We start from the raw sequence: 25,926 nt of genomic DNA, 5'->3' as shown, positions 1-25,926 counted from the left end.
CTCCATCCTTCAACAGTGTGTGTCAACATCATTTCTGCCACTGTTTTCCCTCTGGTTTCACAGAGTTTCACTCCCTCCAGCAGCTTCCCTCGCCAGAAGGAAACATACACAGGTCTGCAGGTTGTTTTGTACCAAGGGATGAAAGCACAGGCGCTGCAGGGCAGCAGCACAACACAGAGCTGCATAACTGGGTTCAGGTGGAAGGCATTGCAACTTCCAGCAAGCCTACCACGACGTCTGAAAGTGCTGCTCCATATGTGAGCAGCTGTTTTCCTTCTCTTAGGCCACTGAACGTGGTTCAACTCCTGCGGGTGTGAAGATCAGTATTTTCTTTGGAATTCAGGCGGTAAGAATGTGACTGTCAAGAGATTGGGCTGAATCCAGGCAGCTCCTGACAGAAAGGAGAAGGGCTACAATTTAAACAAGGGGAAAAAAAAAAGCCTACAAAAAACTATGTTGTGTTCTATAGGTGGCCAAGTGCAGAGCCCCAGCTGATGCTTCTACAGACTTATTAATGAAGATCTACGGAAAGAAGCAAACAAACAGCAATTGGATTTTTGCTGAAAACATCCACCAAAAAGCAACTGGTAAAATACTTCCACATCCTCGTGTGGACACAAGCGGTAACCAAAAACGCAGCGCTCTCATTCCATCTCTTGTTTTTCTAAAGGAAAGCAACGTCTCAAAAGCCAGAGTTACTCAATTACTGCTGTCCATTAGACATACGGTAATCTTGAGTGACTCCACAAAACCTGAACCACAAAGCTTCTCCACCCAACCCAAACCCATCAGGATTTACGCTGAAACACAGGCAAAGAGACAAAAAAAAAAATCACAGGAGAAAAACAATTTATCTGGTAGTTTCAAAACAATTACAGCAGCAAAGCACAGGAAATTACAAGGTGACAAATAGCAACTGCTCAACTGAGCTGAGAAACTTTGAGGGAGTTCTGTCAGCGTTGTGCTTTGGCGTATCTCATCTTTTGCAAAGCTTTTTATCTAAGCTGTGATGGAGAATGAAGGAAGCAAGATGCATTCTCCCTCTCATAAGCAATATATCCTCTTCTGCCACAAGCATACAAGAATGTGTTTCCTGATCACCTCTCTCATTACATCTCACCAGCCTCCCACCTCTCAGCACTTATTAAATGCAATGCTGGAGGCCTGGAGGGAACCTGCAGAGTGAAGCACCAGACTCTCACAGCACAATGAGAAATGGTTGCCCATTCACCTGGAAGCAGTGGGAACAGAGCTCAGTATCTCTGGTATTGATCAGCATCCTTCAGGATGCTGAGAGCTTCACATCAGTACACCTGAGGACCTCAGGCAGGATCAGACTCATGTGTTTCCTACAGCTCCTTCCAGCAAGTCGCAGCACCACAATACTTGCGACAGCTTTGCCATGAAGGCCAAGAAAAAGCTGGCATCCCTGAGGCCTCACACCCACAAACCTGAGCTGAACTTGCAGCCCGGGCCCAGCAGGCACTAACAGGACAACCCAGAAAGCATTCTGCTTGCATTTCCCTCTGCCCAACAGCCAGCAAAACAGCACACCGTGGAGTCATTCATGACACATTAACTAATCCTTGTAAGGTATCCAACGCACGTCCAAATATTGACAGGGCAGAGTATAAACAATAACTGGAGATGCTCTAGGAGTGCTTGTCCTTACAGATGCTTTGCTTTCTGCACACACACAGGCCTGCTGTGTAGCAAATGTCACATGCAACGTGCAAATGTATTAAGCAATTAAGAAGTGTCAGAGTTGAGTTTAGCCTAAGTGACAAGTACACATACAGCTACAAACTCATCTATTTATAGCTGTTCCAGAGGGGAAAACTGCTCCATTCGAGAGGAATGAGAGTTGGGGTGAGGATTCTTTAGAAGAGAGGGAGGATGGATAAGGAATTTAGGGCTTCTTTCTGAAGAATGGTCTTGTTTTACTCCTTCTAGTTTCTTGTTTTATTATTTCTAGGGAAAAAAAAAAATAAATCAAATCTGGAAGGGGATGCAGCAGCTACAGTTAACTACATTGATTTGTCATGTATGATGGACCTGTCGTTATTGTATAAGCAAGGAGGGAAACAGGGCATCTGATCCTCTGAACACATGAGAGGGCGATTTAGGGAGAGGTCAACCTGTTCTCGCATAGTCCAGTGGTTATAGACTAAGTAAATGTGTCAAGAGATAATTGCTTCAGTGATCCCAAAGCCTTTATGCAAATATAAAGCTGCTTTTTGCCAAGAAGTGTATAAACTGAGCCATAAGTTCCATAGAATTTCTGTATTCCTCCCCCAGAAGAAGCACAAAGTTGTAGCTGGTACCAAATGCAGTAAGATCTTTCTCTGTTCTCCCTGTATGTGTAAATCACCGAGCTGTGCAGGAAATCACACTGTTCCAGCAGAAGATTTGCACATTTACAGCATCACTGACACTTAGCAACGACCGCAGCAACACAAACACTGCTGAAACCCTCTTGAGAGTGACACATTTACCTGAGAACTCTATTTGAAGGCTTTTCCTGGTTATCGTTAACTGGGAGAACTACTTGAGCAGATAAATACAATACTTCCTTCAAGTGGGATTTGGAATAAACAGTTTCATCAAGAGCATTTTATCTAAGCCACCTCACAGTAAGCTGATGAGCATGAAGTGGCAACAGACATCCCTAGCTCACTTTATATGATGATGTCTTGTGAACCTGTGCTCATTTCTTATCAGGACAAGCAGCTATAAGGACCCCACTCCCCCCAGAGCAGCAGGAACAAGCCTGGTTGGGATGACCTGAGTATTAAGGGCTCCAAAGAGAGTCCTCAGCACTGGGCACCAGGGCAGACTTTGCTCTGATCACGGTCCCCGCTGCAAAGGAAACTCAGAACCATACCATAATAGGCAGGAAAAGATTGGAATTGAGCCTAACAAACTTTGTCAGCAGCACCCATGACACACAGGGAAGGCCAGCAGAAGAAGTGCCCTTAGAACTGTAAGAAACAAGGGATCTTCCAGCACAGAGAACATCTGAAATCAAAAGCAACGCACTGAGTTTAGGCGAGGAGTTACTTTGCAGGCTGATGACTGGGAGCTGCAGTGTTCCACAGGAAATAATCACACAGCTTTTTTAGAAATCAAGAACATGAGCTTACACTTGGCAGCACCGTGGAAACGTACTGCACTGGGACTGCATAGCTCACCCCTGACCAGTAGTTTTCATCTGCCTGCTATTTCCTCAGCTGGGCTTATCCAACTTACCAACTAAGCGACCTTATGTCCTCCAAAAAAGGGAGAGAGAAAAATAAGCCTGTGCATCTTAGCTTGTAGAATTTTAGCTCAATTTTGCATTGTTTTGGGTAGTGCTGAAGGGCACCGTCAGCACTTCAGCCAACCACAAAAGCCTGTCAACCTACAGAACACTTTTGTAACTTCACTGCGTTCAAAGGCCTAAACAAAACAAAACGCTGTCTGCACCACAGCCTGAAGAGGACTTCCATCTGGACAGGAAGACACAAAGCCCAGAAGAATCAGCCAGCTGCTTTCAAAAGCAAGATACAGCCTCAAACACCAATCTGAAGGCTTTTCTTACCGAGTACTTCAAGCCAGATGTACTCACTTTTGCCTTCACGCCGCTGAACTGCCTTCCACAGCACTGAATAGGCACCACTGCCTTACAAGTGGCCTTTCTTCTTTTCTAATGCCAGATAAAGCTTCTATAGAATGACTCAGGAAGGGCTGCTGTGCTGGACATACTTGTGTAACAGCTCTGCTGTCGTGCTAAGCCTGAACACCAACGCACAGCACCAAGCAGGAGCTGTTCCTTGAAGCACACACTTACCAGGGATCTGCTGTTGAATTATACATAATAATGCTCAGGGCAGGAAGAGAGCTACGATGCAATGCCAAGGTAGGCTGTAAAAGCAATGTTAATTAAGGGCAATTTTGCAACAGGTAAAACATACACCATAACTCAGTTTTAATGAGCAGCTCCGAAAGCGAAGCTGCGTCTCCCGATTGATGCAGCTTTGCACTTCAGTTGCTTAAAGCCTGGCCCCCTGACTCGTCTTCCTTCTGTGATTTACTGGGAGCAGACAGAGGAACGTGCAGCTCATTCTGAGAAGAACATCTGCAAAAATGACCATAAGCACAAACACTGAAGGCAGCTTCGGTAACCACGAGCATACATCCTACCATAAGCAATTAAAATAAACAAGCTGTCCAGATCTAATTATGTCATCCACCCTAGTAAAAATATCTCTGCAATCAAGAGACACGTTCAGCTTGGTATCTAAATATTTTTACTTACTGGATAAATAATCTGCACTTGTATATTTAGTCTAGTTTTATCTGACTGAGTGATTATTTTCCTTACTGTTCCCAATAGATGGCTTTTAAACAAAATCTTGGCTTTGTTTTGTACTTTTTAGGAGGAGTTTCACCCATCCTAGACAGTCGTGGCGCTGGTTTGGTCTCCCCTAGAAAGGATTTTCTTCAGGTAGCATTTTGAATCTGAATGTTATATTCGCCCATCAAACTGAGGGTGCAAAGTCTTTTTTTTCCCCGTGCAAAACATCTTTGGTAATGCAGACCCCTTTCCCTGCACAGTTTTGTACCCAAGTACCAAAATCCATGCTTCAGCAGATCCCAGACATCACCGGGGAAACAGCACCAACACAGCCAAAGCCTGCAAAGTCCCTGTGCCTACATGGAACAGATACAGACCCAGCTTAGGGAGAGAAAGGAAAGCAGATGGGGAGAACCACGGCACATTCAGGTAGCCGACACGGCTTTCAGAGCTGGCATTTGCTTTCAAGTGTGGAGCAATGCCCTAAAATACAGATAGACATATGGAGCGGGCCCATAGCTCAGCCACTGAACCAACCCAAGATGCCAGCTGAGTGCAACTGAGCTAATGACAAATCTTTTTTTGGGGACGGGGAGAATGGGAAAAAAACGTTATTGAAGAAAATTACGCGGCATATATAAATGTTTTCTTTCCCCCCTGCACAACAGCTGAACACAGCTTTCGTGGGCTGCAGCATGTAACCATATATCCGACATAGATGGAGGGCAGTCAGTGAGATCCCAGCTGCTCAGCCCAGCACGCTCTGCCTTGAAGGGCAGCGTGGTGATAAAACAGCACCAAGATCAGATGGCTGCTGCTCCAACTCTGCCCAGAGATTTTGGCTGCCTGTGCACTGCACAAACGTGCATCTCAAACCCGGGCAAATACATGCAGCATATCTTATGTGAAACAGCTGTTCCACACTGCACGGCTCAGTGCTCAGGCTCATCAGCACGTGCTCTCTTCTGCATTTCTGAAGGCAGTATCAGCATCTGAAGCTCCTGACTAAGGCTGCAATGAGAAAAAAGCGCGAGCAGCATTTGGTATCAGCTTCAATTTTTTCCAATGAATTATAGCATGAAAGCTTAATGGCAAAAGAAATACCACAAGCATGCTACGTACAAACATCAGACCCAGGGACTAATCTGGAATAGGCAAAGCCTTCAGTACAAACAGTCTTGCCAAGAGCCACAAATGCATTCAAGTGCTCAGCTCAGTGAGAAACAAACTCTCCCCTGCACAGCCACCTTTGTGAGGGGCTCCTTTTGTTGGCAATTACATCCTTGTACGTTTTCAGGTCTCTGCTCTTAGGCTTTAATATTCTGCTTCCCTTCCACGCTTCTGTATGAAACATTGTTCCTTTGCTTTGGAGCCCGGACAAGATTTGACCAGGAATTCAAAGAAACAGAATAAAGTTCTCATTCAGGGCTTAAGCTTATTTTGAGATACCATACAACTATTACACAATTGTTTCTGTAACACATCTATGAAGCAAACATAAAAGGGAAGGGAAGACCAAAGCAGATTTCATTAGTGTTTGCCAAGCCAGAGAGAACACACGGGAACTGAAAGAACAAGAAAACCCAAAGCTCTCAACCACTAAAACCTCAACATCTTGAAGCTCTGATTCTCCACACTGGTCACTGCATTCTCCCATGTGCAGCACAGTGGGTTTTGTCTCCTTCTGTACAGCTGCTTGTCGTCCTTTGTGACAGCAGGATATCTACCAAGCTCCTCAATTATTTCAGAGCAGAAAAAGGAAGAAGCACAAACTTGCAGCAATCCAAGCCACTCATACCTGCATCATACCCATGTTTTTGCAGGTAATTTACTTGCTACTCCTCCATAGACTGTTTATAAGAAGAACTCTGCTCGCTTTGCAAGCACGGCAGCCCAACTGCATCTCTGCTTGAATGATGCCCATTGAATAATTCATCCACAGGAGTGGAAAACACAATAGAGAGCTTTCCAAGGCACTGTTGTGCCACTTCCTTTCAGCTGTGTATATTAATGATGTAATTTTAGCAGGGCTACCCCCTCTGAGTTACTGTTAAAAACAGCATCTGCACCATCCGCTGATGAAACGCATCCACTCCAGGCACTGAAGAAATGCACCAAGTCCACTGCTTTTCTTCCAGGGAGATAAAAGAATAAATCAGGAATGAAGCATCGACCTTTTAGCTCTGTGTTCCCTCATATCTGAGAAAGCACAGTGACTTTAAGCAAAAATCACTGCTTGGAGTAGTTACAGCCTGTGATTGCCCTGCATGCAACAAGAAAGATGAAATCAGAAGCGAAGCCTGACAAAGCATCCCAACAATGCCAATGCTGACCATTTGTCTCCTCCACTCCTCGCATGGCACAGAAACAGACACATCATAGGGATGGGAGCCACAGCTCCTCCCATTGCAGGAATGCAGCTTGCAGTGCCAGCACTGCTTGGTGTCCAAGGGAAGTGCAGGACACAGGCGCAGGATGCTGGGGCTCCTGGAAGTTGCCCCAATTTCCACCACCTACAATCCCTACACAAGATGTTATTCTCCAGTTACCTGTCAGCATCCACCCCCAAATGTCTCTAGATGCTGCCCTCACCCATTCAGCTGCCAAATCTCTTAACCCAGGCCTCAACATCTGGCTCTGTCCTGGCACTTTTCAACAGATGAGCTTTAAGAATTGTGTCTGCATTAAACTGAAGAGCTCGGCTTTCTTTAGACAACCCCACTTGATTTCCCTTTGATTATTCTCAGCTCTGTTTCTATGGACAGCCACCCAAACGTTAACGTCACAGTTTTTTCATTTGGTTATCAGCAAAGGAAGATAAGAGTTGGAGGCACATTTAAGAAAGGAATCTTGAAGTACTCAAGTAAAACAAAGGGGAGAACTTGTTTCTGCCCGTAAAACACATCCCAGAGAACTTTTTGGATCTCTCATCAGGAAAACCCTGAACATTGTGACAAAGCCAAGCAGTACCTCCTAGAGAGCTGTAAGCACTAAGCAAGCACTAAGCCAGCCCTGATGTGAAACAGGGATCACCCCAGCTTGATAGATAGGTACAACAAGACCAAGGCAAATCACCAGCAAAGCCCTATCTGCAGCACAAGGACTCACAGCTCTTGCACAGGATCCCCCAAAGCCCCAAACCACCAGCCTCTCTCCAGTCTGAGAGCCCCCCACTGCCTTCTGACCTATGAATCAGGCCTGGCATCAGCTGGTAGGCAAAGTGCAGAACACTCTTAAAAAAAAAAAATTAAAAAATACTGCCAATTTCCTCCCCCTCCCTGCACATGGATGCCCTTCAGTCAGAATAATGAGCTACTATTTGCAAAAGGTCTCTCACCAGTTTAAGTATTATTCCATTTGCTGTTTCTTTTCTGTAGCCCATCTGTTCCCTTCAAGCCAAGCACCGAACGTGAGAAATCATCGTCGCTTCCACGGAAATCAAGTGTTGTCATTTACAAAATAAGGTCACTTTCGTATTAGAAAGAAGGGAAGCAGAGCAGAGAAATATTTGTGGTAATAGCAGGGAAGCAGAGAAGATTGCTGGCAAGGTAAACTGCTTTGTGAGATCTTCTCGTCCTTCCTCTCCCCCCGCCTCCTCATTTTCAAAGCAGACCAGTGCCACAGGGGTGCTCTGTGCTGATGCACCCAGGAAGCACAGCAGGCTGTCCCCAGGAGCTGCCATGGAGGGAGCTCTGCAACTCAGCCCCTGCTTTGAGGACACAGCGTGGCTCTGTGTGCCTGCCCACACGAGGCAGAATACAACCAGCATAACCTAGGGTACTGCTATTCAAAATTCAAACATCAGTGTTTGCTTTATTCCAAAGCCAGACCTCTAACCTTAACTGAACGCCAGCAGCAGAAGCGCAGGCTCCCTGATTTATGCAGCACCCAGGCTTCAAGACCTTCTTAAGATTCAGTCATCTTCAGGCAATGAGGAAAATATGCAACATCAAAACATCTTGCTTTTTTATTTTCTTTTTTTTTTAGTACACTAATCCTCGGATTTGATTGCTGGAATTAACTCCAAATAGCTGATGCTCACAAACTTGTGTATTAGAGACAGTAAGTCGGGTATGCAATGCCTTGTGTGATTGAACACTTTAAATTTAACACTTCAACAACACTGCTGTGCTTTAGAAATAGAGTTTGTTCTGCTTCAGAGATCCTAGAGCAGAGACATACACAAACAGCTGAAAAATCCCATACAGTTGGTACAGGGAGATTTTTTCCTAAAGGATCACCATAGCCTAAATGTTTCTTTAAGCCCTACCCGAACAGTGGTTGACCCAATATTGTGGGAGGTGATGCATTCACCCAGAAATAGAACAACCCAGCTGCACAACAGGGTGCTGTGAAGTCTGCACCTGAGCACGAAGGATCTCAAGGGTGAATCTGAGGAAAGCTAACTGGGAGGCAAATCAGAGGTTAGAAGTTGAGGGTTGCTTGCACCACGCACCTCTGCCAACTTTCAGCTTTACCTCCCTGCAACCTGAACCTTACCTGAGGTCGGCGGGCCTACAGCCAACAAGGGTGTCCTTCACATCCTAAAGCTTACCCAAAATTAAATCAATACCTTACTGAGATAAGCCTTCCCTCAAGTTTTCCCTCACGCCCACAGCCTGTGGCTCCTTTTGTCCTTACAGCCATGTGCTGCTCTGTGATTATTCCAGCCTGGGTCACGCTGAGGATCCACAGGATCCCTGATGGGGACTGAGAGCGTCACTTCAATTAAGCCACAAGTTGTTTTTTACAGTGCTCAGCAGAACTACTAAATGGAGTCCAGATGGTGGAACGAGGCCTACTGTACTCATCTGACATCTAAAAGCTCTGTTCCTCTGTCCACAGAAGACAGTTTGTGCCTATCATTAGATGCATGTGTTGCAGGAATTTTGATTCAACTTCCCTGCATGAGGATCACATTTCAACAGTTGCTTCATCTGAAAACAGCCTGGCTTGGAGGCAGCTCTGAGGTTTTGTGCAGCAATAGCAGAAAGGAAAGATGATTTAAGTACACAGGAAGCAAGGCTAGGGGAATTTTTGTCACTTTGCAGGAAGTTGGACCATCTTCCAGACTGCTTTGTGGAAGAAAACACTGCTAACTGCCACCTGCAAAGCCTCACAATAGCAACGAGCATCTTACAGACACCAGCACTGAACTTTCACTGCAGAAAATTTAGAACAGGCTGTGACCAAACAAAATTTCACCCAGCTTTAGGAGAAACTGCATCCCTAGATAGCAGTCATCATACTGCAACGGTTTGCAGTCTCCGTTGCCTTATTATAAAGATTCTTTTGTTCTGCACTTCAGCATCTGGCATAATGTACTTTATTCCACTGTGCTTTTGGAAAATATGCTGTGGTCACTGACCACGTTTAATACATGGCTGAAATGTCACATGCACCAAGTATTGCTTGCCTACAGTGCTATCCATATAATGGCCAAATCATCCTCCTTGGAACGTTACAGTAAGTAATTAATAACATCTCTGGTGCACAGGAAATCACTATTTTGTGTCTGTTGGTTGCTTTGGTTCCCCCCCTTCCCCCCCCCCCCCCCCCCGAGTTGAATTTTCCATTCAGATTTGATTACAGTAACTGCTCTCTTGTGGGAATGGCCACAGAAAGTCAGAGCAACTCAAGCTCCGTCAGCTTGTTACTAATTAGCTTTGTGAATGGGACTTCCCATAGGTCAAACGGGACTTTGGCATAAGGACTGAAATTCCCTAAGCTACCACAGCAGGATTGGCTCCAAATAACAGCTGCTGGTTAATATACTGTCTTTAACCAGTGAGCTTCTTAAATCAAGTTTTGGTACCTTCATCAGAGCTCCTCCAAGTGACACTGCTTCCTGCACAGGCACTGTGCTCACAAACACAGACCTGCCTGTAGCAGGAACCATCCCCACGCTGCTGCTGGAAGTATTTCCCTACCAGGCATGCCATTCCAGGCACAAAATTGCACCTTCAAAATTGGAATCAACCAGACATCGACACCTACTGCAATTACATTTGCAGTGCTTCAATTCTTTTTCTAGTAGAAAAAAGCCCAGAGCAACACGAGGAGGAAGGACAGCACTGCAATAGTCAGGCTAGTAAGCTGAAAAAAGCTCAACTTGCATTTGAATTGGATTGCTTTGTTTGGATCGGTGCTAAAGGCACATTAAAAATCATACTGCACTCTAGAAACAGCAGAAAAGAAACCAAGATCTAGCAGCACATCTCTGCTGAAATTTCAGTTACACAGAACACAAGAATCTGGCCTATTTGTCTCCCTTCTCCTTCATCACTGAGATCTGTCAACACCTTGAAGCCTGTGAGTCAGCCTCCCTGCAAGCCCCTGAGAGGGCAGGATCCACTTCCCAAAGTTTACCTCCATTTAAGACAACCTCCATGTCTGTGAAAACAGATGTGAAATAACTGACAAAGCAAGGGTAAGAAAAGCACGATTTTACTTCTGCATGTCACAGCTATTGGACTTCCTACGAGATCTGCATGCCAAAGGCCATCTGCATTTTTCCTAAGCTTGCATACAGGCCTACAACAGCTCACTGGAATACCAAGTCTACTCTTTTCAGCTCTCTCTCATACTGAAACATGAAATATGTGAAGATAACAGGCAGTTCCAAACTGTGGATCAGGGGAAATACAGCCACAAAGGGCTCTCATAGCCCAGCCCGCTACAAATCCAGCCACTGTTCCACCACACATCATGCACTCCTCCTGACATTTCTACAAGTCAGAAGTAAAACTCTCATCAGCTTGAGACACACTGCCTCTAATCCAACTAAACACAATGGATCCCACATCTTCACTGAGTCCTCTCATTTTTCCTCCATTTCAGCTACAGTCTTTTTGAACTGAGGCCCTTCCAGCTCCAGTCTTTTGCCAAGAGAAACACGCAGACTTGAGCAGCTCAATACTTCTGACCACAAACAAGAAGTTGTCCTCTCAAGATGTGCTGATTGTCTCTAGCAAGTCTTGTGTCAGACTAGAATTACGCAATGGGTCAAGCAACTCATCCATCCTCTGCTCCTGAAACCGAATTTCCTGCACTCTACATTAAAAAATTACCAGATCTTCCTGAATTGAGAGGAGCGTTTGCTAAGAGAGACAGAAATATGCAGTGTGGTATTGGTCTGAGGCTGGCCAATAACCAATTGTACTCCAACCTTAGAAGGAAGAACTCCCTACCGTACAGGGTATCACAGGGAAAGGAGAACTCAATGTAATTTTTGCTGCTGGTGAACCAGAAAGCAGAGAATCAGTTAGTAAAGGATTTTTACTTTTGTATTGTATTTGTAAGGAAAGCTCTAAATTAAAAAGTTATGGTCTCTGAAAACTAAGCAGGTACCCTATAAAGAAGAACAGATCAGAGGAAGACAATTTACACAGTGTACCATGACTAATCTTGGCATATATGGCACTGGAGCAGCAATCACCAGGAACAACTGAAAGCAGCGTTGAACCCTGGCCTATTTATATCAGATGAAAGCCACAAACCCAGCCACGCTTCTGCTTAGTGCTGCATTTTTTTTCCTACCCTGATAGCTTTTACAGCTGCAGAAACAGCTCCTTACAGCACGATTCTGCTGTACAGAATGATTGCTACTTACAGCTATTGGGATTATAGTTGGGTATGTCACAGAAAAGGAGGGTCAGTGGAGGCAAACATCCTGGGGATGGTTAACTACTTCCAGGCTGCATCAGATCCTTCCCCTCCACACAAAGTGGAAGACTTGCTTGGAAACCCTTGATCTCAACTTATGTTGTACTAAAGTATATTTAGGAGCCCCATAAAGAGTTCACAAAAGCTGTTCTATGTGAACAGCAGCTCGTGGTTCAAAGATCTTCCTCACTTAACAGTGCCTTTTGTGTGCATTAAACAAGAATACCCTCAGTCACACTTTAACCTAGATGTTTTAATGCTTGTAATCACAGCCCTGAGTGCAAACTGAAAACACTAACTGCAATTCATCAAGCCCAGTTTTCAGCCAGGTCAGCACACAATAACACTTGTTTTGTAGCAACATTTGGTGTTTTGAGGTTGCAGCTAAGGTGTTCAAGTGCTAACAAAGTTGCAGCTCCTTCTCCTCTGCTCCCCTCTTCTTCCACCTGCTCCTTAAGCATTCCTGGGAAATGAAAGTGGAAGCAAGCGGCAGCCCAGCTGCTCTTACAGATGTGTTCTCCTCAGTGAAGTAACACTCATCACCATACACTTCATTCAAGATATGAATCTCAAATGATATCAATCTCTATGATGATTCTGACCATAGATACGATGAATCTACATCATCTCTATTACGAGAATGAGAGGCAGAGTATCAGATTCACTCACTAGAGCATGTAGTGAGAGCTCTGTGCCTTTCAATCCCTAGAAAACATTCTCACTTCCCAGCAGAATAACCATGCTGATCACACTCATCATCTCTGGTCATCTCTTGCTGACCACACCTCACTGATAAAATAATACTCCTAAAAGAAGTATTATGACCAATAACCTCTACGACGTCCTGTGCTCATCCCAACCCTGAACTGAAGTGGCACAACTCCAGTCTCCAATGGACGAAAATAATGCCAATTGCCACAGAGATACAAGTGTTCTTTCCCCCACTGGAAGTAGGCATGCAGTAAAAGGACACACCTTTGGAGTGTTTCCCTGAAGGCCTCTTGGGTAATGACTCCTCAATGGAATGTGTTGATGTATGTAGGACATTTTCCAAACTGTTACTGACACTGTTTATGGGGGTCTCGGACCTTGCAGTGACCTGGAAAGAAAAACACAAAAATGGATGTAATAAACTCGGGTGCTCAAACACCACACCTTGCTCCAGCTTCGAAGGCAGGTAGGAGGTGGATGCTTCCAAAACCCAGCAGCAACGCCATCAATATTCCACAAGCAACAGCCCAGGGAAGTTGTTGTAGTCAGCAGCTATTCATAAATCTAGATTAGCCAAGATAATCTACAAAGCTACTTAGATATAATTCTTTCTTAAAGAATAGTCACACAGCAGTCAATCGTAGAGATACTAAGCTCTCCACACTGCAGCCCTTAACTTTTCAGTGAGAGAACACAGAGAGAAAGGGCTCCTGGAAAACATCAGTCACTTCATGCTACTTCACCTACCTATGCAGAGGCAGACTTGAAGGCATTTCCAAGTATTTCCACATGGACTACAAGGAACAGAATCCACGTTAGGGAAAAACTAATCCTTGTCTCTGCTGTTTGGAAGCCCAATTCAGCGAAAAACAACACGCTGAGAATGCCCAAGCAAAAGGCTGCATCACCATCAGAACCGACTCCGTGGCTCAACGTGTGCCTCCTCTACTGCATTGAGCATAAGAAACCAATTTCCACCATCACTTCACATTACAGAAGCAAATAGAAGTTATTAGCAAAGGCAGAACCAAACACTGCCCACTTCAGTTGCTGCCCACAAGACCACTCACAAGTATGCAGCAACACAAAAACATCTATTACTTGGGGCAACACAGTCAACGCCTGCCTCCCAAGCAAGGCAATTACTCTCTTGTTCTGTAGGTAATGAGAAGCAGAAGTGGATGAACAGTTACATTAGCAGCACTGAACACAAAGATGTAAGTATCTCAAAGAGGAAAATGTGTTTTGAAGAGGTAGTGAAGGCTAACAAAAGCACTCCTAATAATGCACTGCTTCCATTTCAATTCCACATCTCGAGTTCACGTGAAATCCTGCAGAGCTGGAATTAGAACTGAACATCAATTTTAGGCTTTGATGAATCAAAGCAGAAGATGCTCCTCTCAACATTAGCTTCCCTCTGCTCAGGATAACCAGTAGCACAGAGCAGCTCCCTGCAGCAAGGCTCCCTCACACCCTGCCTGCATGAGAGCCCCACGAGCTGGGACAACCTGCACTGAGATCCAGACAACACAAACTGCAAAGCCAGCACCCCCCTGGCTGCACAGTTAGCTCTTGCAGATCCCATCTACTACTGACACTTAGACACGTTTTAAGGCAGTAACACAAGCAGAAGATTTGCTATGGCTGCAGACACAGAAAAACTTACATGTGCGAAGAAACCAACCCAGAAAGGCAGAGGAATGTCACAAGAAAGCAGGATTGCAAGTCCCTGCCTTCCTCCCAAGACCAGCGCTCTGCCTCCAGATTGAAAAGTTTACTTCCCTACCTCCCCAGCACAGCTTTTCACCAATAAGAAAAACGTAGCACCAAGCTCCGCGTCGTCAACACGAGCCATTAAACGAAGCCTGAAGGAAGGAGGAGATGATTCAGACCCCCCTGCCAAAGGCAGCCTTCCCCAGTGAGCTTCCCTCGCGCTGTGCCTCTCCTGGAGCTCATTAAGCTCTCGCCGCTCTGGGCTGAGCAGCCCCAGCAGCCTGCTGCCAGGGGAAGGACTCCCAAGGGCAGCTAAATAACAGTCAGCTACAGCATTACACTCAGGGCAAAACCACCTTACCCAAAACAGCCAGGTTCCAAAGATTGAGATCAGCAAATAAAAATCATACTTGAAAGTGAATAAGAGCACAGTCACACGGATTCAAAAAAATCCCCAAGCAAGCAGCCTGCACCACAATGTGTTTGCTCCTATCTCGTCCTCCCTTCTGTCCAGCATTCCTACTATAAGCGTGACGTGCAATTTAAAATCTGCATTTTGTTTATAAATAACCTCCAGCTCTTTCCATAAAGATTTCCTTTTTATAGGCTCAGTAAAGAATAACCTAGCCCACAGTCCTGTCTGCCTGAGCTCATGCGCAACCCGATTCAGCCACACTTCAAAGCAAAGCAGCTTCAGATGGGCCCAGAACAACCACAGAGCCCTGAAGAGTTCCAAATGGGGCTCTTCATTAGTGAGCTGATTGGTGTAAAACCACTGAATCTCTGCCTGCTCAAAACTTTTGTCCCAAACTTCAGATCAGTTTTTCCACTCACTTGAACATACCGATATCGCAAAGGCTTGGATGCGGTTCCAAAAAGTAGAAAAAGGGAAACTATTTCACGGATGGGTTTTATTTCCAAAGATGTAGCAGCATTTTTCCCAAAATTATTTGAGGCTGAGCAAAAACCAGAGCAATAATCCATCAGCTCTGAGCTGCAGAGGACACTGTCCTTGGAGGGCGGGGAGAAGCGCTGGGAAGAGATGAACTGTAGCTGCTCAGCGAGGACTTGGCTGAAGCAAACTGCAGGAACAACTGGCAAAGGTTGGCTCTCTAAAGCTGTAAGAGTCTGCAGCAAAGGTGATAACCTTATGAAGACAACAGGAATATTCAGGCTATGTACCACAACAAGCTGCAGAAGTGTCATTTCATGTGTGCTTTACGCACGCAGAAAGAAAATCACAGATCGTTCAAGGCCTAAGAGGGCACAGAATGAGACTGAGGGCTGGATTTCCAAGTAACGTTATTTTTTTGAGATCACCAGCAGAAAGAGTTCATGGAAACTGACTAATACAACAGCAACCCTAGAGAGATAGAGCACTACAAGATTCTTTGCTGTACCTCGCTCCATCCTTGGCACAGCATTCCGTTGAGGGCCAGAGAGCAGGAGAGCCCTGTGATGCACCGCCCAGAGCTGCATTCAGATACTGGCAGTGTAACACCAGAAGATGCACGCTCATGTGGGTGCAGAAGAGATGGTCAAATTGCTTTTACTTTAAATTCCTGCCCACTCCCCTCCATACCGAAGCAGCTGGCTCACAGCTACACTTTGGGTTTTCCGAATGAAAAGCAGGCTTGCCTCTTGAACCTTCAAGTTAAAGCAGTTGCCACAATCAAGAGCAAAACGTTCACCATAACTAGTGGCAGGTTGAGATTCTGCTTGAATCCTCCTATGCCTGTTCTCCATGGTAGCAAAGCCACTCCATCCTTCCCAAGGGGTCCCTGGGTGACACCAGCCTGCAGCCCCCAGCCCTGCAGCTGGCCGAGAAAAAGCCCTGCTGCTGACTGCAGGCATCAAATGCACCAAGGTGCACCATGCAGCCACTGCCAGAACGTCAGCCATTATCACATCTTTCCCTCTTTAACTGCCAGCAAGCATCTTTTTGTTCAGCAGAACACAATTATTTCCTTCTCAGTATCAGCTGTACCAACAGGCACAGATTTTATTTTACTTTGTTTAGGATTTTGCAGTGCTTTCTGGATTTCATCCATCACGGAGTAGGCCACAAACTCACCAGGAGCAGTGCACCCCAACAGCTGCTGCCCAACACAGCTCTGCCACCAGGCAGGACAGCTGAAGGCAGAGCAAAAGGTGGCAAATCCACGGTGCCAGATGCAGGAACTGTTTGCTGCACTCCCCAGGGACAGCATCAATTTCATGCAGGAAAGCCCTTTCAGAAAAATAACAGGACTGATAGAGGTCAAACAATGTGGTAAGAATTGTTATTTTCCTTTTATAAGTAAAAACAACAATCATGCATTCCCTTAAGAATAACTAAACAGAACAGGGAAAATATATGGCTTAATAACAAAGTATTTGCTGATTTAGCTTGAAATGGAGCCAATGCTAACAAATCAACATGCTTGCTACCTAAAATGTAGCACGACCTATAATTTAAGGAAACAATGATGTAAGATCTAAGGGAAGAACTTGCTCAAGAAAATACATATCAAGAGGGATAAAATATGGTTTTCTATCCCTATTAAGGCATGAATTACACAGGAAAAAAGTGAGCACAATCTAAGAATGGAGTCAGCTAAGTGAGACACCATGGCTGCAGCTGAAGGGAGCTGATATTGCAGGAAAGCCCAACAGAAGCACTTCTGCTGTTACTTGCTTTCAGAAGTCCCCCTTCCAAAAGGTTTTTCACAGTTTTAAGCTGACCTGTCTTAAGGCCAATGCAGATAACACATAACAGAGCACTCAGGAATCAAAACACTGAAGTCTAGGGGAAAAAAAACCAGACAACTCCATTCGCTCCTGCCAGTTTCATATTAGTGAGCATTAACAGCAGCTTATTTTGAGGTTAACACCAAGGTCTTTAACATGGTGCAATCCTGTTTGCAGAAGTGCTGCAGCTTGATGGCACTGATACAGCCCCTGCATGCTTAGGCAGATAAGCTGCTATTTGCCAACAGATAGCTAGCTCAGGTTCCCAAATCTTTTAGCAGAAATGCATTGCTAACACTCCAGTGTCAGCCTGCCGATGCACAACACTGCTCAGTAGGTTAAGTGTGAGCCAGAAAGAACAACGAGAAAGGAAAGCCCAAAAGCTCATAGGGCTGGAAACCCAGAAGGAGCAAGATGGGGCAGCAGCAAGCCACCACCAGAACCACAGCCTCAGAACCAGCCTGCTTTCACTTACAGATGCAAATCCCTCTAACTCCCAATGCCTAAAATCACTCCTTCGGCAGATTAAGGGTTTTACTGATCTTCCCCCTCCGAAAGCTTAAGGAACACCCACAGACACATCCAACTTCTCTCATAGCCACTGCTCCACACTTACATGCACCTGGAGGCTTTGTTGGACCTAACCACAGCTGAAGGTGCCACGTGCCAGAAACTCGTTGTAATTCCAACACTTGGTGCCCATCAAAAAAGCAGCACCAGACACAAGTGGGATGTGTCCGTGTTTTTCAACAGCAACTCTTGTAGAAGATGGTGAGAAGGCAATTCACAGTAAAGCAGGATAATAGATAATCGGTTGCTTTTGTCCTGTGAGGCCATTACTGGGATGAAATGAGGCATGCAGTACTTAAATACTTCAGGATAATCACCCACTTGCTACAAGGCTCCACCACAAATTCACTGGGACAGACCAAAGAAATCTGGATCGTACTAAGTTCCACTAAAAATCTTTTAAAGAATTGCAGATACCTCATTAATACTAGGAATACACAGTAACTGCACAGTAACAGGGCTTTCATTGCTTTGTGCTGGGTATGAATGCCAACTGTGAGACCTGGTGACCATTCAGTGCAAAGATGTGCCCTTATCCTATAACCCAAACAAGCCCCCCCCCCCAAAAAAAGCCCTCATCACCAAAACACAACTCCTTATAAGCAGCCCTCGGGATCATTCCTGCTGTCCATCCCAGCTCTGAGATCTGTGTCCCTGTTTGTGCTTTGGAATGCTCCCAACCACACAGATATCAGAAGGGAAGAGGACCTTCAGCTTCTCAAGCATTCAAAGCACAGCACGACCCACTCTGCTCCAGAAGCCTTCTGTCCTTAATAGCATCTGTCTTTAAAATGCCAACACTACACTGACTTTAGAGCTACAGTATTTACATTGCCATTGTAGGCATAAGAAACCACACGTATGTGTTTGGGAGGTAAAAGAATGGACAGACCCAGTTCTGAAGCCTGCTGGTATAATTCAAGCCAGGAGACCCTAAGCATTTCCCTAATGGCTCATCTGTACCACTGCTTATTTAAGAGAAGACCCAAGAGGAAATCAGTGCTCCAGCCTGCCAGCAAGCAGTGCCTACACCTAATCACAGAAGAATGACAGGATCTCAGTTTTAGCAATTCAAACACACCAACACCAAACCAAATGGCTAAATGCTTCCAAACAAGGATGCTGTTCAGTACCTTTGAAGTCAGACACTGGAATCCTGTTAGGTGTGGTTACCTACTGCTGGCTCTGCTCTTCAAGTGGGCTCTGCACACAAACCTGGTACAGATGCACAGCACTTCATGATAGGCATTCCATTCCAAAAGAGATGAGGTCTTCAATATCTTATGCTTAATCGATCATCAGCAGATAAAAGAGTAAATAAAGTGGAACGTGTCCCTAAAATGAAGCTTCTATCAGCCTGCACAAAAACAAAGGGAAGACAGCTCATGGAACAAACAAGTTCAACACGTGTCCTTTTGGCTGCTCTCCCCCCCAGTTTGGAGGTGCAGCCTCCTGATTTTGGTTCTTAAGCTCAAGTTCATTGTGTAGCAGCATCCAATAGGCAGAGGTGAATTTGGTGGTGATGAACCCTGTTACTGCACAAACCCACTGCCTTCCAAGGATTCCTTTGTATTTCAGGCTCATTTCTGAGAACATCACGGGTTCAAGGCCGAACCATTTTATTACAGCTGGACAAAAGTTTCCAAACAAGAGAGCTGGCAAGAAATTCACCAGAACTGGAAGCTCAACATTTCTTAACCAGAACTCCAGCAGGTGTGTGCAAGCCACACTGCCTCAGGCACCCAGAGGAATCAATGCACACCTGAGGGCTGGCACACAGCCCCAGCTGGGAGCCAAAGCTCTGCCCCACTGCTCAGCGTGGTGTGGTTTTGGAAATGAGATCATTCCTGAGATTGCAATTACTGATCTACTGATATCCATGAATAAGCACCTGATTCCAGCCAGCAATTGCTATTAACAAACTACTGAAGCTATAAAATACCTTTTATTACACTGTATGGGAAGTCAAAACTTAATTTTCCCCACACAATTTTCTGTTCTATTCCTACAAAGCTAGCAAAAGCCACAGCAACACTTGACAGCTCACAGCTAGGTTGCTTACCCTGGGGCTCTGTTTCAACCTACCAAGCAGGTGACTTCTCCAGCTCATCATTCCACAGCTGGAATATAAAACATGAGCATTGCTGAAGACGGGGTATGCACTTTGAGCCACCTGCAGCAAATGGTGCAGAAACTAACACAGAAGGCTCTGAAGGAGACCCCTCAGGATATCAGCTCTACACAAGTCCACTAGCCTTCAGTCATTTCTAAGTTTTAGATAAGCCTATGGAATTAGCACAGCTGAAAAATAGCACCTTATGCTATAAACTAGAAATAGACATTGGTGCTCTATTTGGAAGCTGACTGGGCAGCAGCTCTTTCCCCATTCACAAGCTATCAACTTGGAACAGCCACAGAACTGCACTGTCACCAACTTATTTCCATTCAGCTGCAAACAAACAGTGCTCACACCTATTTCTGACCCTGCTTCTGCAGCTGAAGCTCCAGCCAGATTGCTGCCCTGGAGAGCTCTCATCACAGCCAGCAGGCAGAGTAGGTGCTAAGCAGCCAAAGCATCAACTTACTTCCCTTGTTTCACAGCAAGGTCCTGGTGAGTTAATTAAGCAACTTTCAGAAATACAAGGTGGCAGAAGCACAGGCAACTTCCCTTCTTGTTCTAGGAGTTACATCCTCAGTGCTGATGATACAAGACTTCATAGAAAACATTAGTCTGTGCAGAGACTGACATTACACCTAGAGCAGTGCTGGTGTCTGAGTAAGCCCCTGTACTCATTAAGTACAAGACATAAGCATAAGGGGTTCTGTAAGGACAGCATCCCTAAAGCCCCCCTAAAACAACCAAGAATGAATGAAAAGCACTCCATTTTCACCTGCAGTAAAAAGTGATGCTCACTGATGCAAGTTACACAGGTTAGACATCTGCATGGCACCTGGAGACAGCTTTGAAATGCTTCTTTCCCATGGTTTTGCTGTGTCTTGATGCTTCTAGCTGCTGTGCTATGAGGAGAGCCACAGCCTCAGCTCTCAGCACAGCAATGAGCCTCCAGGTACCATCCTGCTTCCTTCACGGCAAAGGTAAAAAAAGACAGCAGAATAAAGGCATCCCAAGGTACAGAAACAGCCTGAAAACTCTGGTGCATCACTTCCATCTAAACATACAAGCCCTGTAGGAACAGAAGTTTTAAAAGGCGAGGCTCTAAGTAGATGCCTGGGCTTCAGCTGAAGACGATTTATGCTGTTTCAACTTCTAAGAGCCACCCAACCTTTGACTGCACACCTACAAACAAGAAGTTTGTAGAACCCACGCTTCTAGTCCTGGAAGCATTAACATTGCTCCGAAGCAACAGAGAAAGCAGGACAGGACAGCAGAAATTACTTACAGACTAAAACTACAGCCTGCTCCACAGAAGAGGACGGTCTTCCCTACTCAGGGCACCAAAACTCAACGCTCACTTTGTACTATCAAGCAGAAACAACGTATCTGAAAATCACTGACCTACTTAGAGCCAGCCACAGCCACCTTCTCAGGCTGGATGTGGCTCTGGGCAGCCTGGTCTGGTGGTTGGAGATCCTGCCTGTGGCAGGGAGGCTGAAACTGGATGATCTTTGAGGTCCTTTTCAAGCCAGGCCATTCTATGGGTCTATGATTCTCGGGGTTGGACTCGATGATCTCTGGAGGTCCCTTCCAACCCCTACAATTCTGTGATTCTCTGCATCTTGTTAAGATGGATATAAACCAGTAATCCTGAAGCACAACTTTTGAAGCAAAAAGTTAGCAGCAGCAGCAATTTGGTGCCTCCTTGCAGCCAGCAACTGCAGCAAACTACAAAAGCAGTGACTTGCATGGCTAGCCAGGCCTACGTGGGATTACCCAGCCCAAAGCAGCTCCAAGAATCACTATTTCTACTGTAACTTTGTATCATCTGTTCACACAGAAGAGATTTTTGACCCTATCGCATGCAACCATTTTGGAGCTATTTCACTGTGAGAGTTGAAAGAGATGGGAAAAAGACGGGAGATGGATTGCAAGCTCCAAGCCTTTGGAAAAATGGTTGCAGTCAGTACCAAGCTGGGCCATATTTTAACAGAACTGGCTGCAAAAAGTGCTGCCCAACAGCCTCACCTTCTCACGTCCCCCTGAAAAAGTGGCGTGCAGATCAGCAGGGATCTGAACAGATCTCTCACTGCACAGGGAAAGCTGATCACACAGCAGTGTCTCCAAGCACCAGCTTAGTGTCACTCGGGCTGCAGTAAAGCAGCAGTGATGAGAAGTGCTGGCTCTGGAGAAGGAATTCTCCTCCAGGTCTGAAGAGGATGAGGAGCAGCAGCCCGGCTCACTTTCTCTTGCTGTTTTTCTTTTTTCCTAGGTGATGTTACAACACAAGCATTGTCACAACACAGCCTGGTAACATCACAAGATTCAAGTCCACAGTGCTGGAATTTATTTGTGCATATTTAAACGGGGCTGAATGAAGAAAGGCATTTTTTTTCCACTTACTTCATCCAACTGCTGTTCCAAGCCAACTACTCACTCTAAAAGTAGCAAAATGACCGAGCTATCAACATCCAAAGAGCTCAAGGATCTTAAAAAAGGAAATCTGGTCAAGCAAAACACACATTTCAGAGCCTGCAGAAGTGGCAGCACCTCAGTGCTGGCAGGAAGAATGGGATGGATCCTCCGTCCACCTTAAATCAACTTCAGTAGCAGCAGAGCTTCTCACCTACATAAAATATGCACTATTCCTGAAGCTTTGAAAGCACAGCCCAAGAAAAACACCCCTGCCTACGTAATTACATCCTTTTTTGCTCATCTTCTGGGGAAAACTCACGGATGAACTGCAATCTTTCAATCTCAGGGTCCACACATCTTTTGAATAAGGGAAGGTGTGAGCAGCTCAGTGTCTGTCAGGAAGCTCATCCTGGTTGCTGTTACACCTTCTATATGAAATACTCTTTCCACGTCTGTTTTATTCACACACAGGTTCAAAGTTAATAGAGGCAATGCCTTACTCTGCTCCTTTCCCTGCAAATAAAACATGAAGGATAAGCACTGCTTAGACACAGAAAGGGAAGATAAAGAGAAATCAGTTTCAGAACTCTCAACAGAAGTTGAAAAAGAAGAAAAAAAAAGCAGCAGTGTCCCAAACCAACACAAAATTAGAATTGAGCAGAAGAGTAAGCACACACTTCTGTCTCAGATTGAGAATCAGTGCTTAACTTCAATGGAATCCATGCTGAGCCCTCAGCAACAGCTTCATTCCGGATACTATTCCAATGCAGAGATTTCTGTAGCCCTCAGGTATACACAGTCTCTCCCAGCAGAAAGGTAAGGTGGTTATTTGCTGGCTGAGTCAGTGCAGCCTCGGGAGCTGCAGGCTGTTAACTGCTCACACACCCACTTCCCTGCTCCCGGGGTTGAACTTCCAAGCAGGTTACAAGCAGTCAGTGGGGCAGCCTGACTCCCGAGTTGAAGGCAGCCGGGAGCGCTTTGCTGCTCACCGTTAGATCTCATTACCAACAGCACGCTTTCAAACGACGCTGCCTAGCTTAATTGCTGCCAAGCCGCATAGCAAGTTAACGATGGTGAACCTCTGACACCAGGATCAACGCCCAGGTGGTTCAGGGTTGATGCACAAACACATTCATTTAACATCAGCAACTCCAAACGTCTGCCTGCCCCAAACCCAAACTCACCACAATGCCTTTGCCACTGAGCAGCTACTCCCCAAGCTGATCTTCCCTTCCAATGTCTCTTCCAGGAAAACACTTTCAGACAGATGTTTGTCCCCACATCTAAAGATATGACACATGCTCCCCTACCAAATCACAGGGCTTCTGTGCACCAGGCAGATGCAGGGAAGCAGAAGCACCCCCAGGAACAACCAGCTGAAGTTCACAGTGATGCCTCTTAATCAGCTTGTGAACTCCTTCTCATGGAGTGAGACAAGAGCTCCTCACACCCCCTCCTTTCACCCCCAGCATCAACCAGGGGAATGACCCGTCAAGCCCTCAGGCTGCCATTTACTTCTAGAAAACCTGCAGTAAGAGAAAGAAGGGGTTGAAAGAAGAGAGGTACTGGCAGGAAGCTTATGGGGGAGCAACTTTTTGCACGGTCTAATAGTGATAAAACAAGCGTGAATAGCTTTGAACTAAAAAGGGGGAAATACAGATTACTCAGAGGGCAGTGAGGAACTCAACCAGGCTGTCCAGACAAGCTGGGGGTGCCTCATCCCTGGAGGTGCCCAAGGACAGAATGGATGTGGACCTGGACAGCCTGATCTGGTGGGTGGCAGCCAACCCACGGCAGGAGGTTGGAGCTCAATGATCTTTAAGCTCCCTCCCAACCTAAGCCATTCTATGATCCTAGGTTGAAAGTCCCAGCACGGCGCCCCGCAGTGACCCACCTTATGGCAGCCCGGATAGGTCGCCATGGAGTTGAGGGCAGAGCTGCTGGGATTCTTGCTGGTGCTGGCCATGATGTTCTGGATCTGGGTGAGCTCCTGCCTCAACACCTGCTTCTGGTGGAAGCTGAAAGCGGGGTGGTTGGACGCCATGGTGAAAAGCAACAGGAATTCATCCCCGGTGCGGCCCTCGTTGAGCTGCAGCCCGTAGTTGTTGATGACAGAATCGATGTGGGTGAGGGTCCGGAAAAGGACCCCGGCGGCCTCGCGGTGGGCAGAACCCAGCAAGGCGAGAGAAACCAGCAGTTTGCTGCGTACCACTTCGTCCGTCAGGTTGGTGAGGCTGCCCAGATCGGCGGGGTTGTTGGCTTTGATCTCGGAATCTCTCAACGAATGATAATCCTTCCGAGCCAGATCTTCCAAACAGGCTCCCAGGAAACGCAGCTCCAGCGGGATGCACAGATCCAGCAGGCCGCACAAAAACTCCACTCTCTGAGGCGAGGGCAGCTCCGAAAACCACCGGTACACCCCGTCCCGCTGCAACCGCGGGCAGCGCTTCTCCACCATGGTGCTCCGCCGACCCCCGGCCCTCAGGGAACGCGCCCGGGGACCCCTCGCACCGCCCCCTCCGCGCTGCCGGCCGCTCCCCCGGGGGCCGAGGGGAACCGGCGTTACGGAGCGGCCCCCCGCGGCGGGCAGGGCCCGGCCGAGGCCCCCCGAGGGCGGCCGCCGGGGGCGCAGGCCCGAGCGCTGAGGCGCGGCCTGGCCGCGGGGTCCCCGCCCGGCAGGCCCCGAGCAGGCCCGGGCGCTCCCTCACGGGTCGGTTCTTTCTTTCAGCCTTTCCATCCTCCGTCCCGGAGAGCCGGGCCTTCCTCCGGAGCGGTTGCGACGTACGCGACCGAGGGAAAGAATCCCTCGCTGAAGGCGGCGCGGAGGCGGACGGCCCGCGGCGGAGGGATCCCGCGGTGAGGCGTCCCAGCCGGCGCGGAGCGGGGAGGGGGAGAGAGAGAAAAGAAGGAGCGACCGAGCGCCTCCACTCCCGGCCTGACCCCGCGGCGAGGCCCCGCCCACCGCCCTTCCCATTGGCCCGGCCGGCTACTCGCGGCTGGAGATTGGCTGCTAGCGAGCTGCACCCGCCTCCCTCCCTCTGTCAATCGCTACCGTTAAGCGCCCGCTTAGCTCCGCCCCCTTCCGCTGATTGAATAGGGGAGGGGCGGGAGCGGGCGGCTTTTGTGTGGGGCCGCGGGCGGGCGGGCAGGTTGGGGCTGGGGTTCTGTACGCCCTGAGGGGCCGTGGTGGTGGCAACGGGGTTGTCTGCAACCGGAGTTGCTTTGGCAGTTGACTTCAGATGGTCAAAAATTCCAAACGTTGCTCGTTTATCCCTTTTTTTCGTTTCCCTCTGGAATATCGCAGCCTATCGAACTGCATTCCTTGAGGTCCCGTTCAAATGCAAGAGCGAGCATCCGACAGGAGCTGGGGATGCACGATGTCCCACATTGCGCAGCTGCACAGCTCTGCTTCTGCAGGGCTCCTGCTGCGAGAGGGTCCTTGAAAAGCCCGAAGCCCCTCAGCGTGCTTTGCTTGCAAGCAATCCGTCGTGCAATGGAAACCAGATGGACTTCCTTTTCCTGCCGTGCCCAGTATTGTCCCTTGGAGGAGGGGAGATGCAGAGGAAGCTCTCTCAGCCCCTTAGGAGAGGCTTACATTGCGTTGAATTGGGGGCCAGGCAGCCTGCAGGAAGACACCGAGTTCTGGGGGCTCCATTGCCTATGTTGGTGT

The 25,926-nt window shown here is 46.9% G+C and overlaps 1 protein-coding gene across 1 annotated transcript in view; it reads right to left on the bottom strand.

The window, feature by feature from the left end:
• ZCCHC14 (zinc finger CCHC-type containing 14) overlaps nucleotides 1-24,714 on the bottom strand; it is a gene marked incomplete at both ends in the record, with an annotated part of 40,344 nt that extends 15,630 nt beyond the window's left edge. Inside the window, 2 exons of the mRNA XM_079541519.1 lie at nucleotides 12,977-13,100; nucleotides 24,151-24,714. Of these exons, the coding sequence (XP_079397645.1) occupies nucleotides 12,977-13,100; nucleotides 24,151-24,714 (688 nt within the window). The remainder of the gene's footprint in view (nucleotides 1-12,976; nucleotides 13,101-24,150) is intronic.
• Between the last annotated feature and the right edge of the window lie 1,212 nt (nucleotides 24,715-25,926).

This window comes from Tetrao urogallus (genome assembly GCF_951394365.1).
Source record: "Tetrao urogallus genome assembly, chromosome: 12".
NCBI classification, from domain to species: Eukaryota; Metazoa; Chordata; class Aves; order Galliformes; family Phasianidae; genus Tetrao; species Tetrao urogallus.
This window is presented reverse-complemented; position numbering and strand designations above follow the sequence as displayed.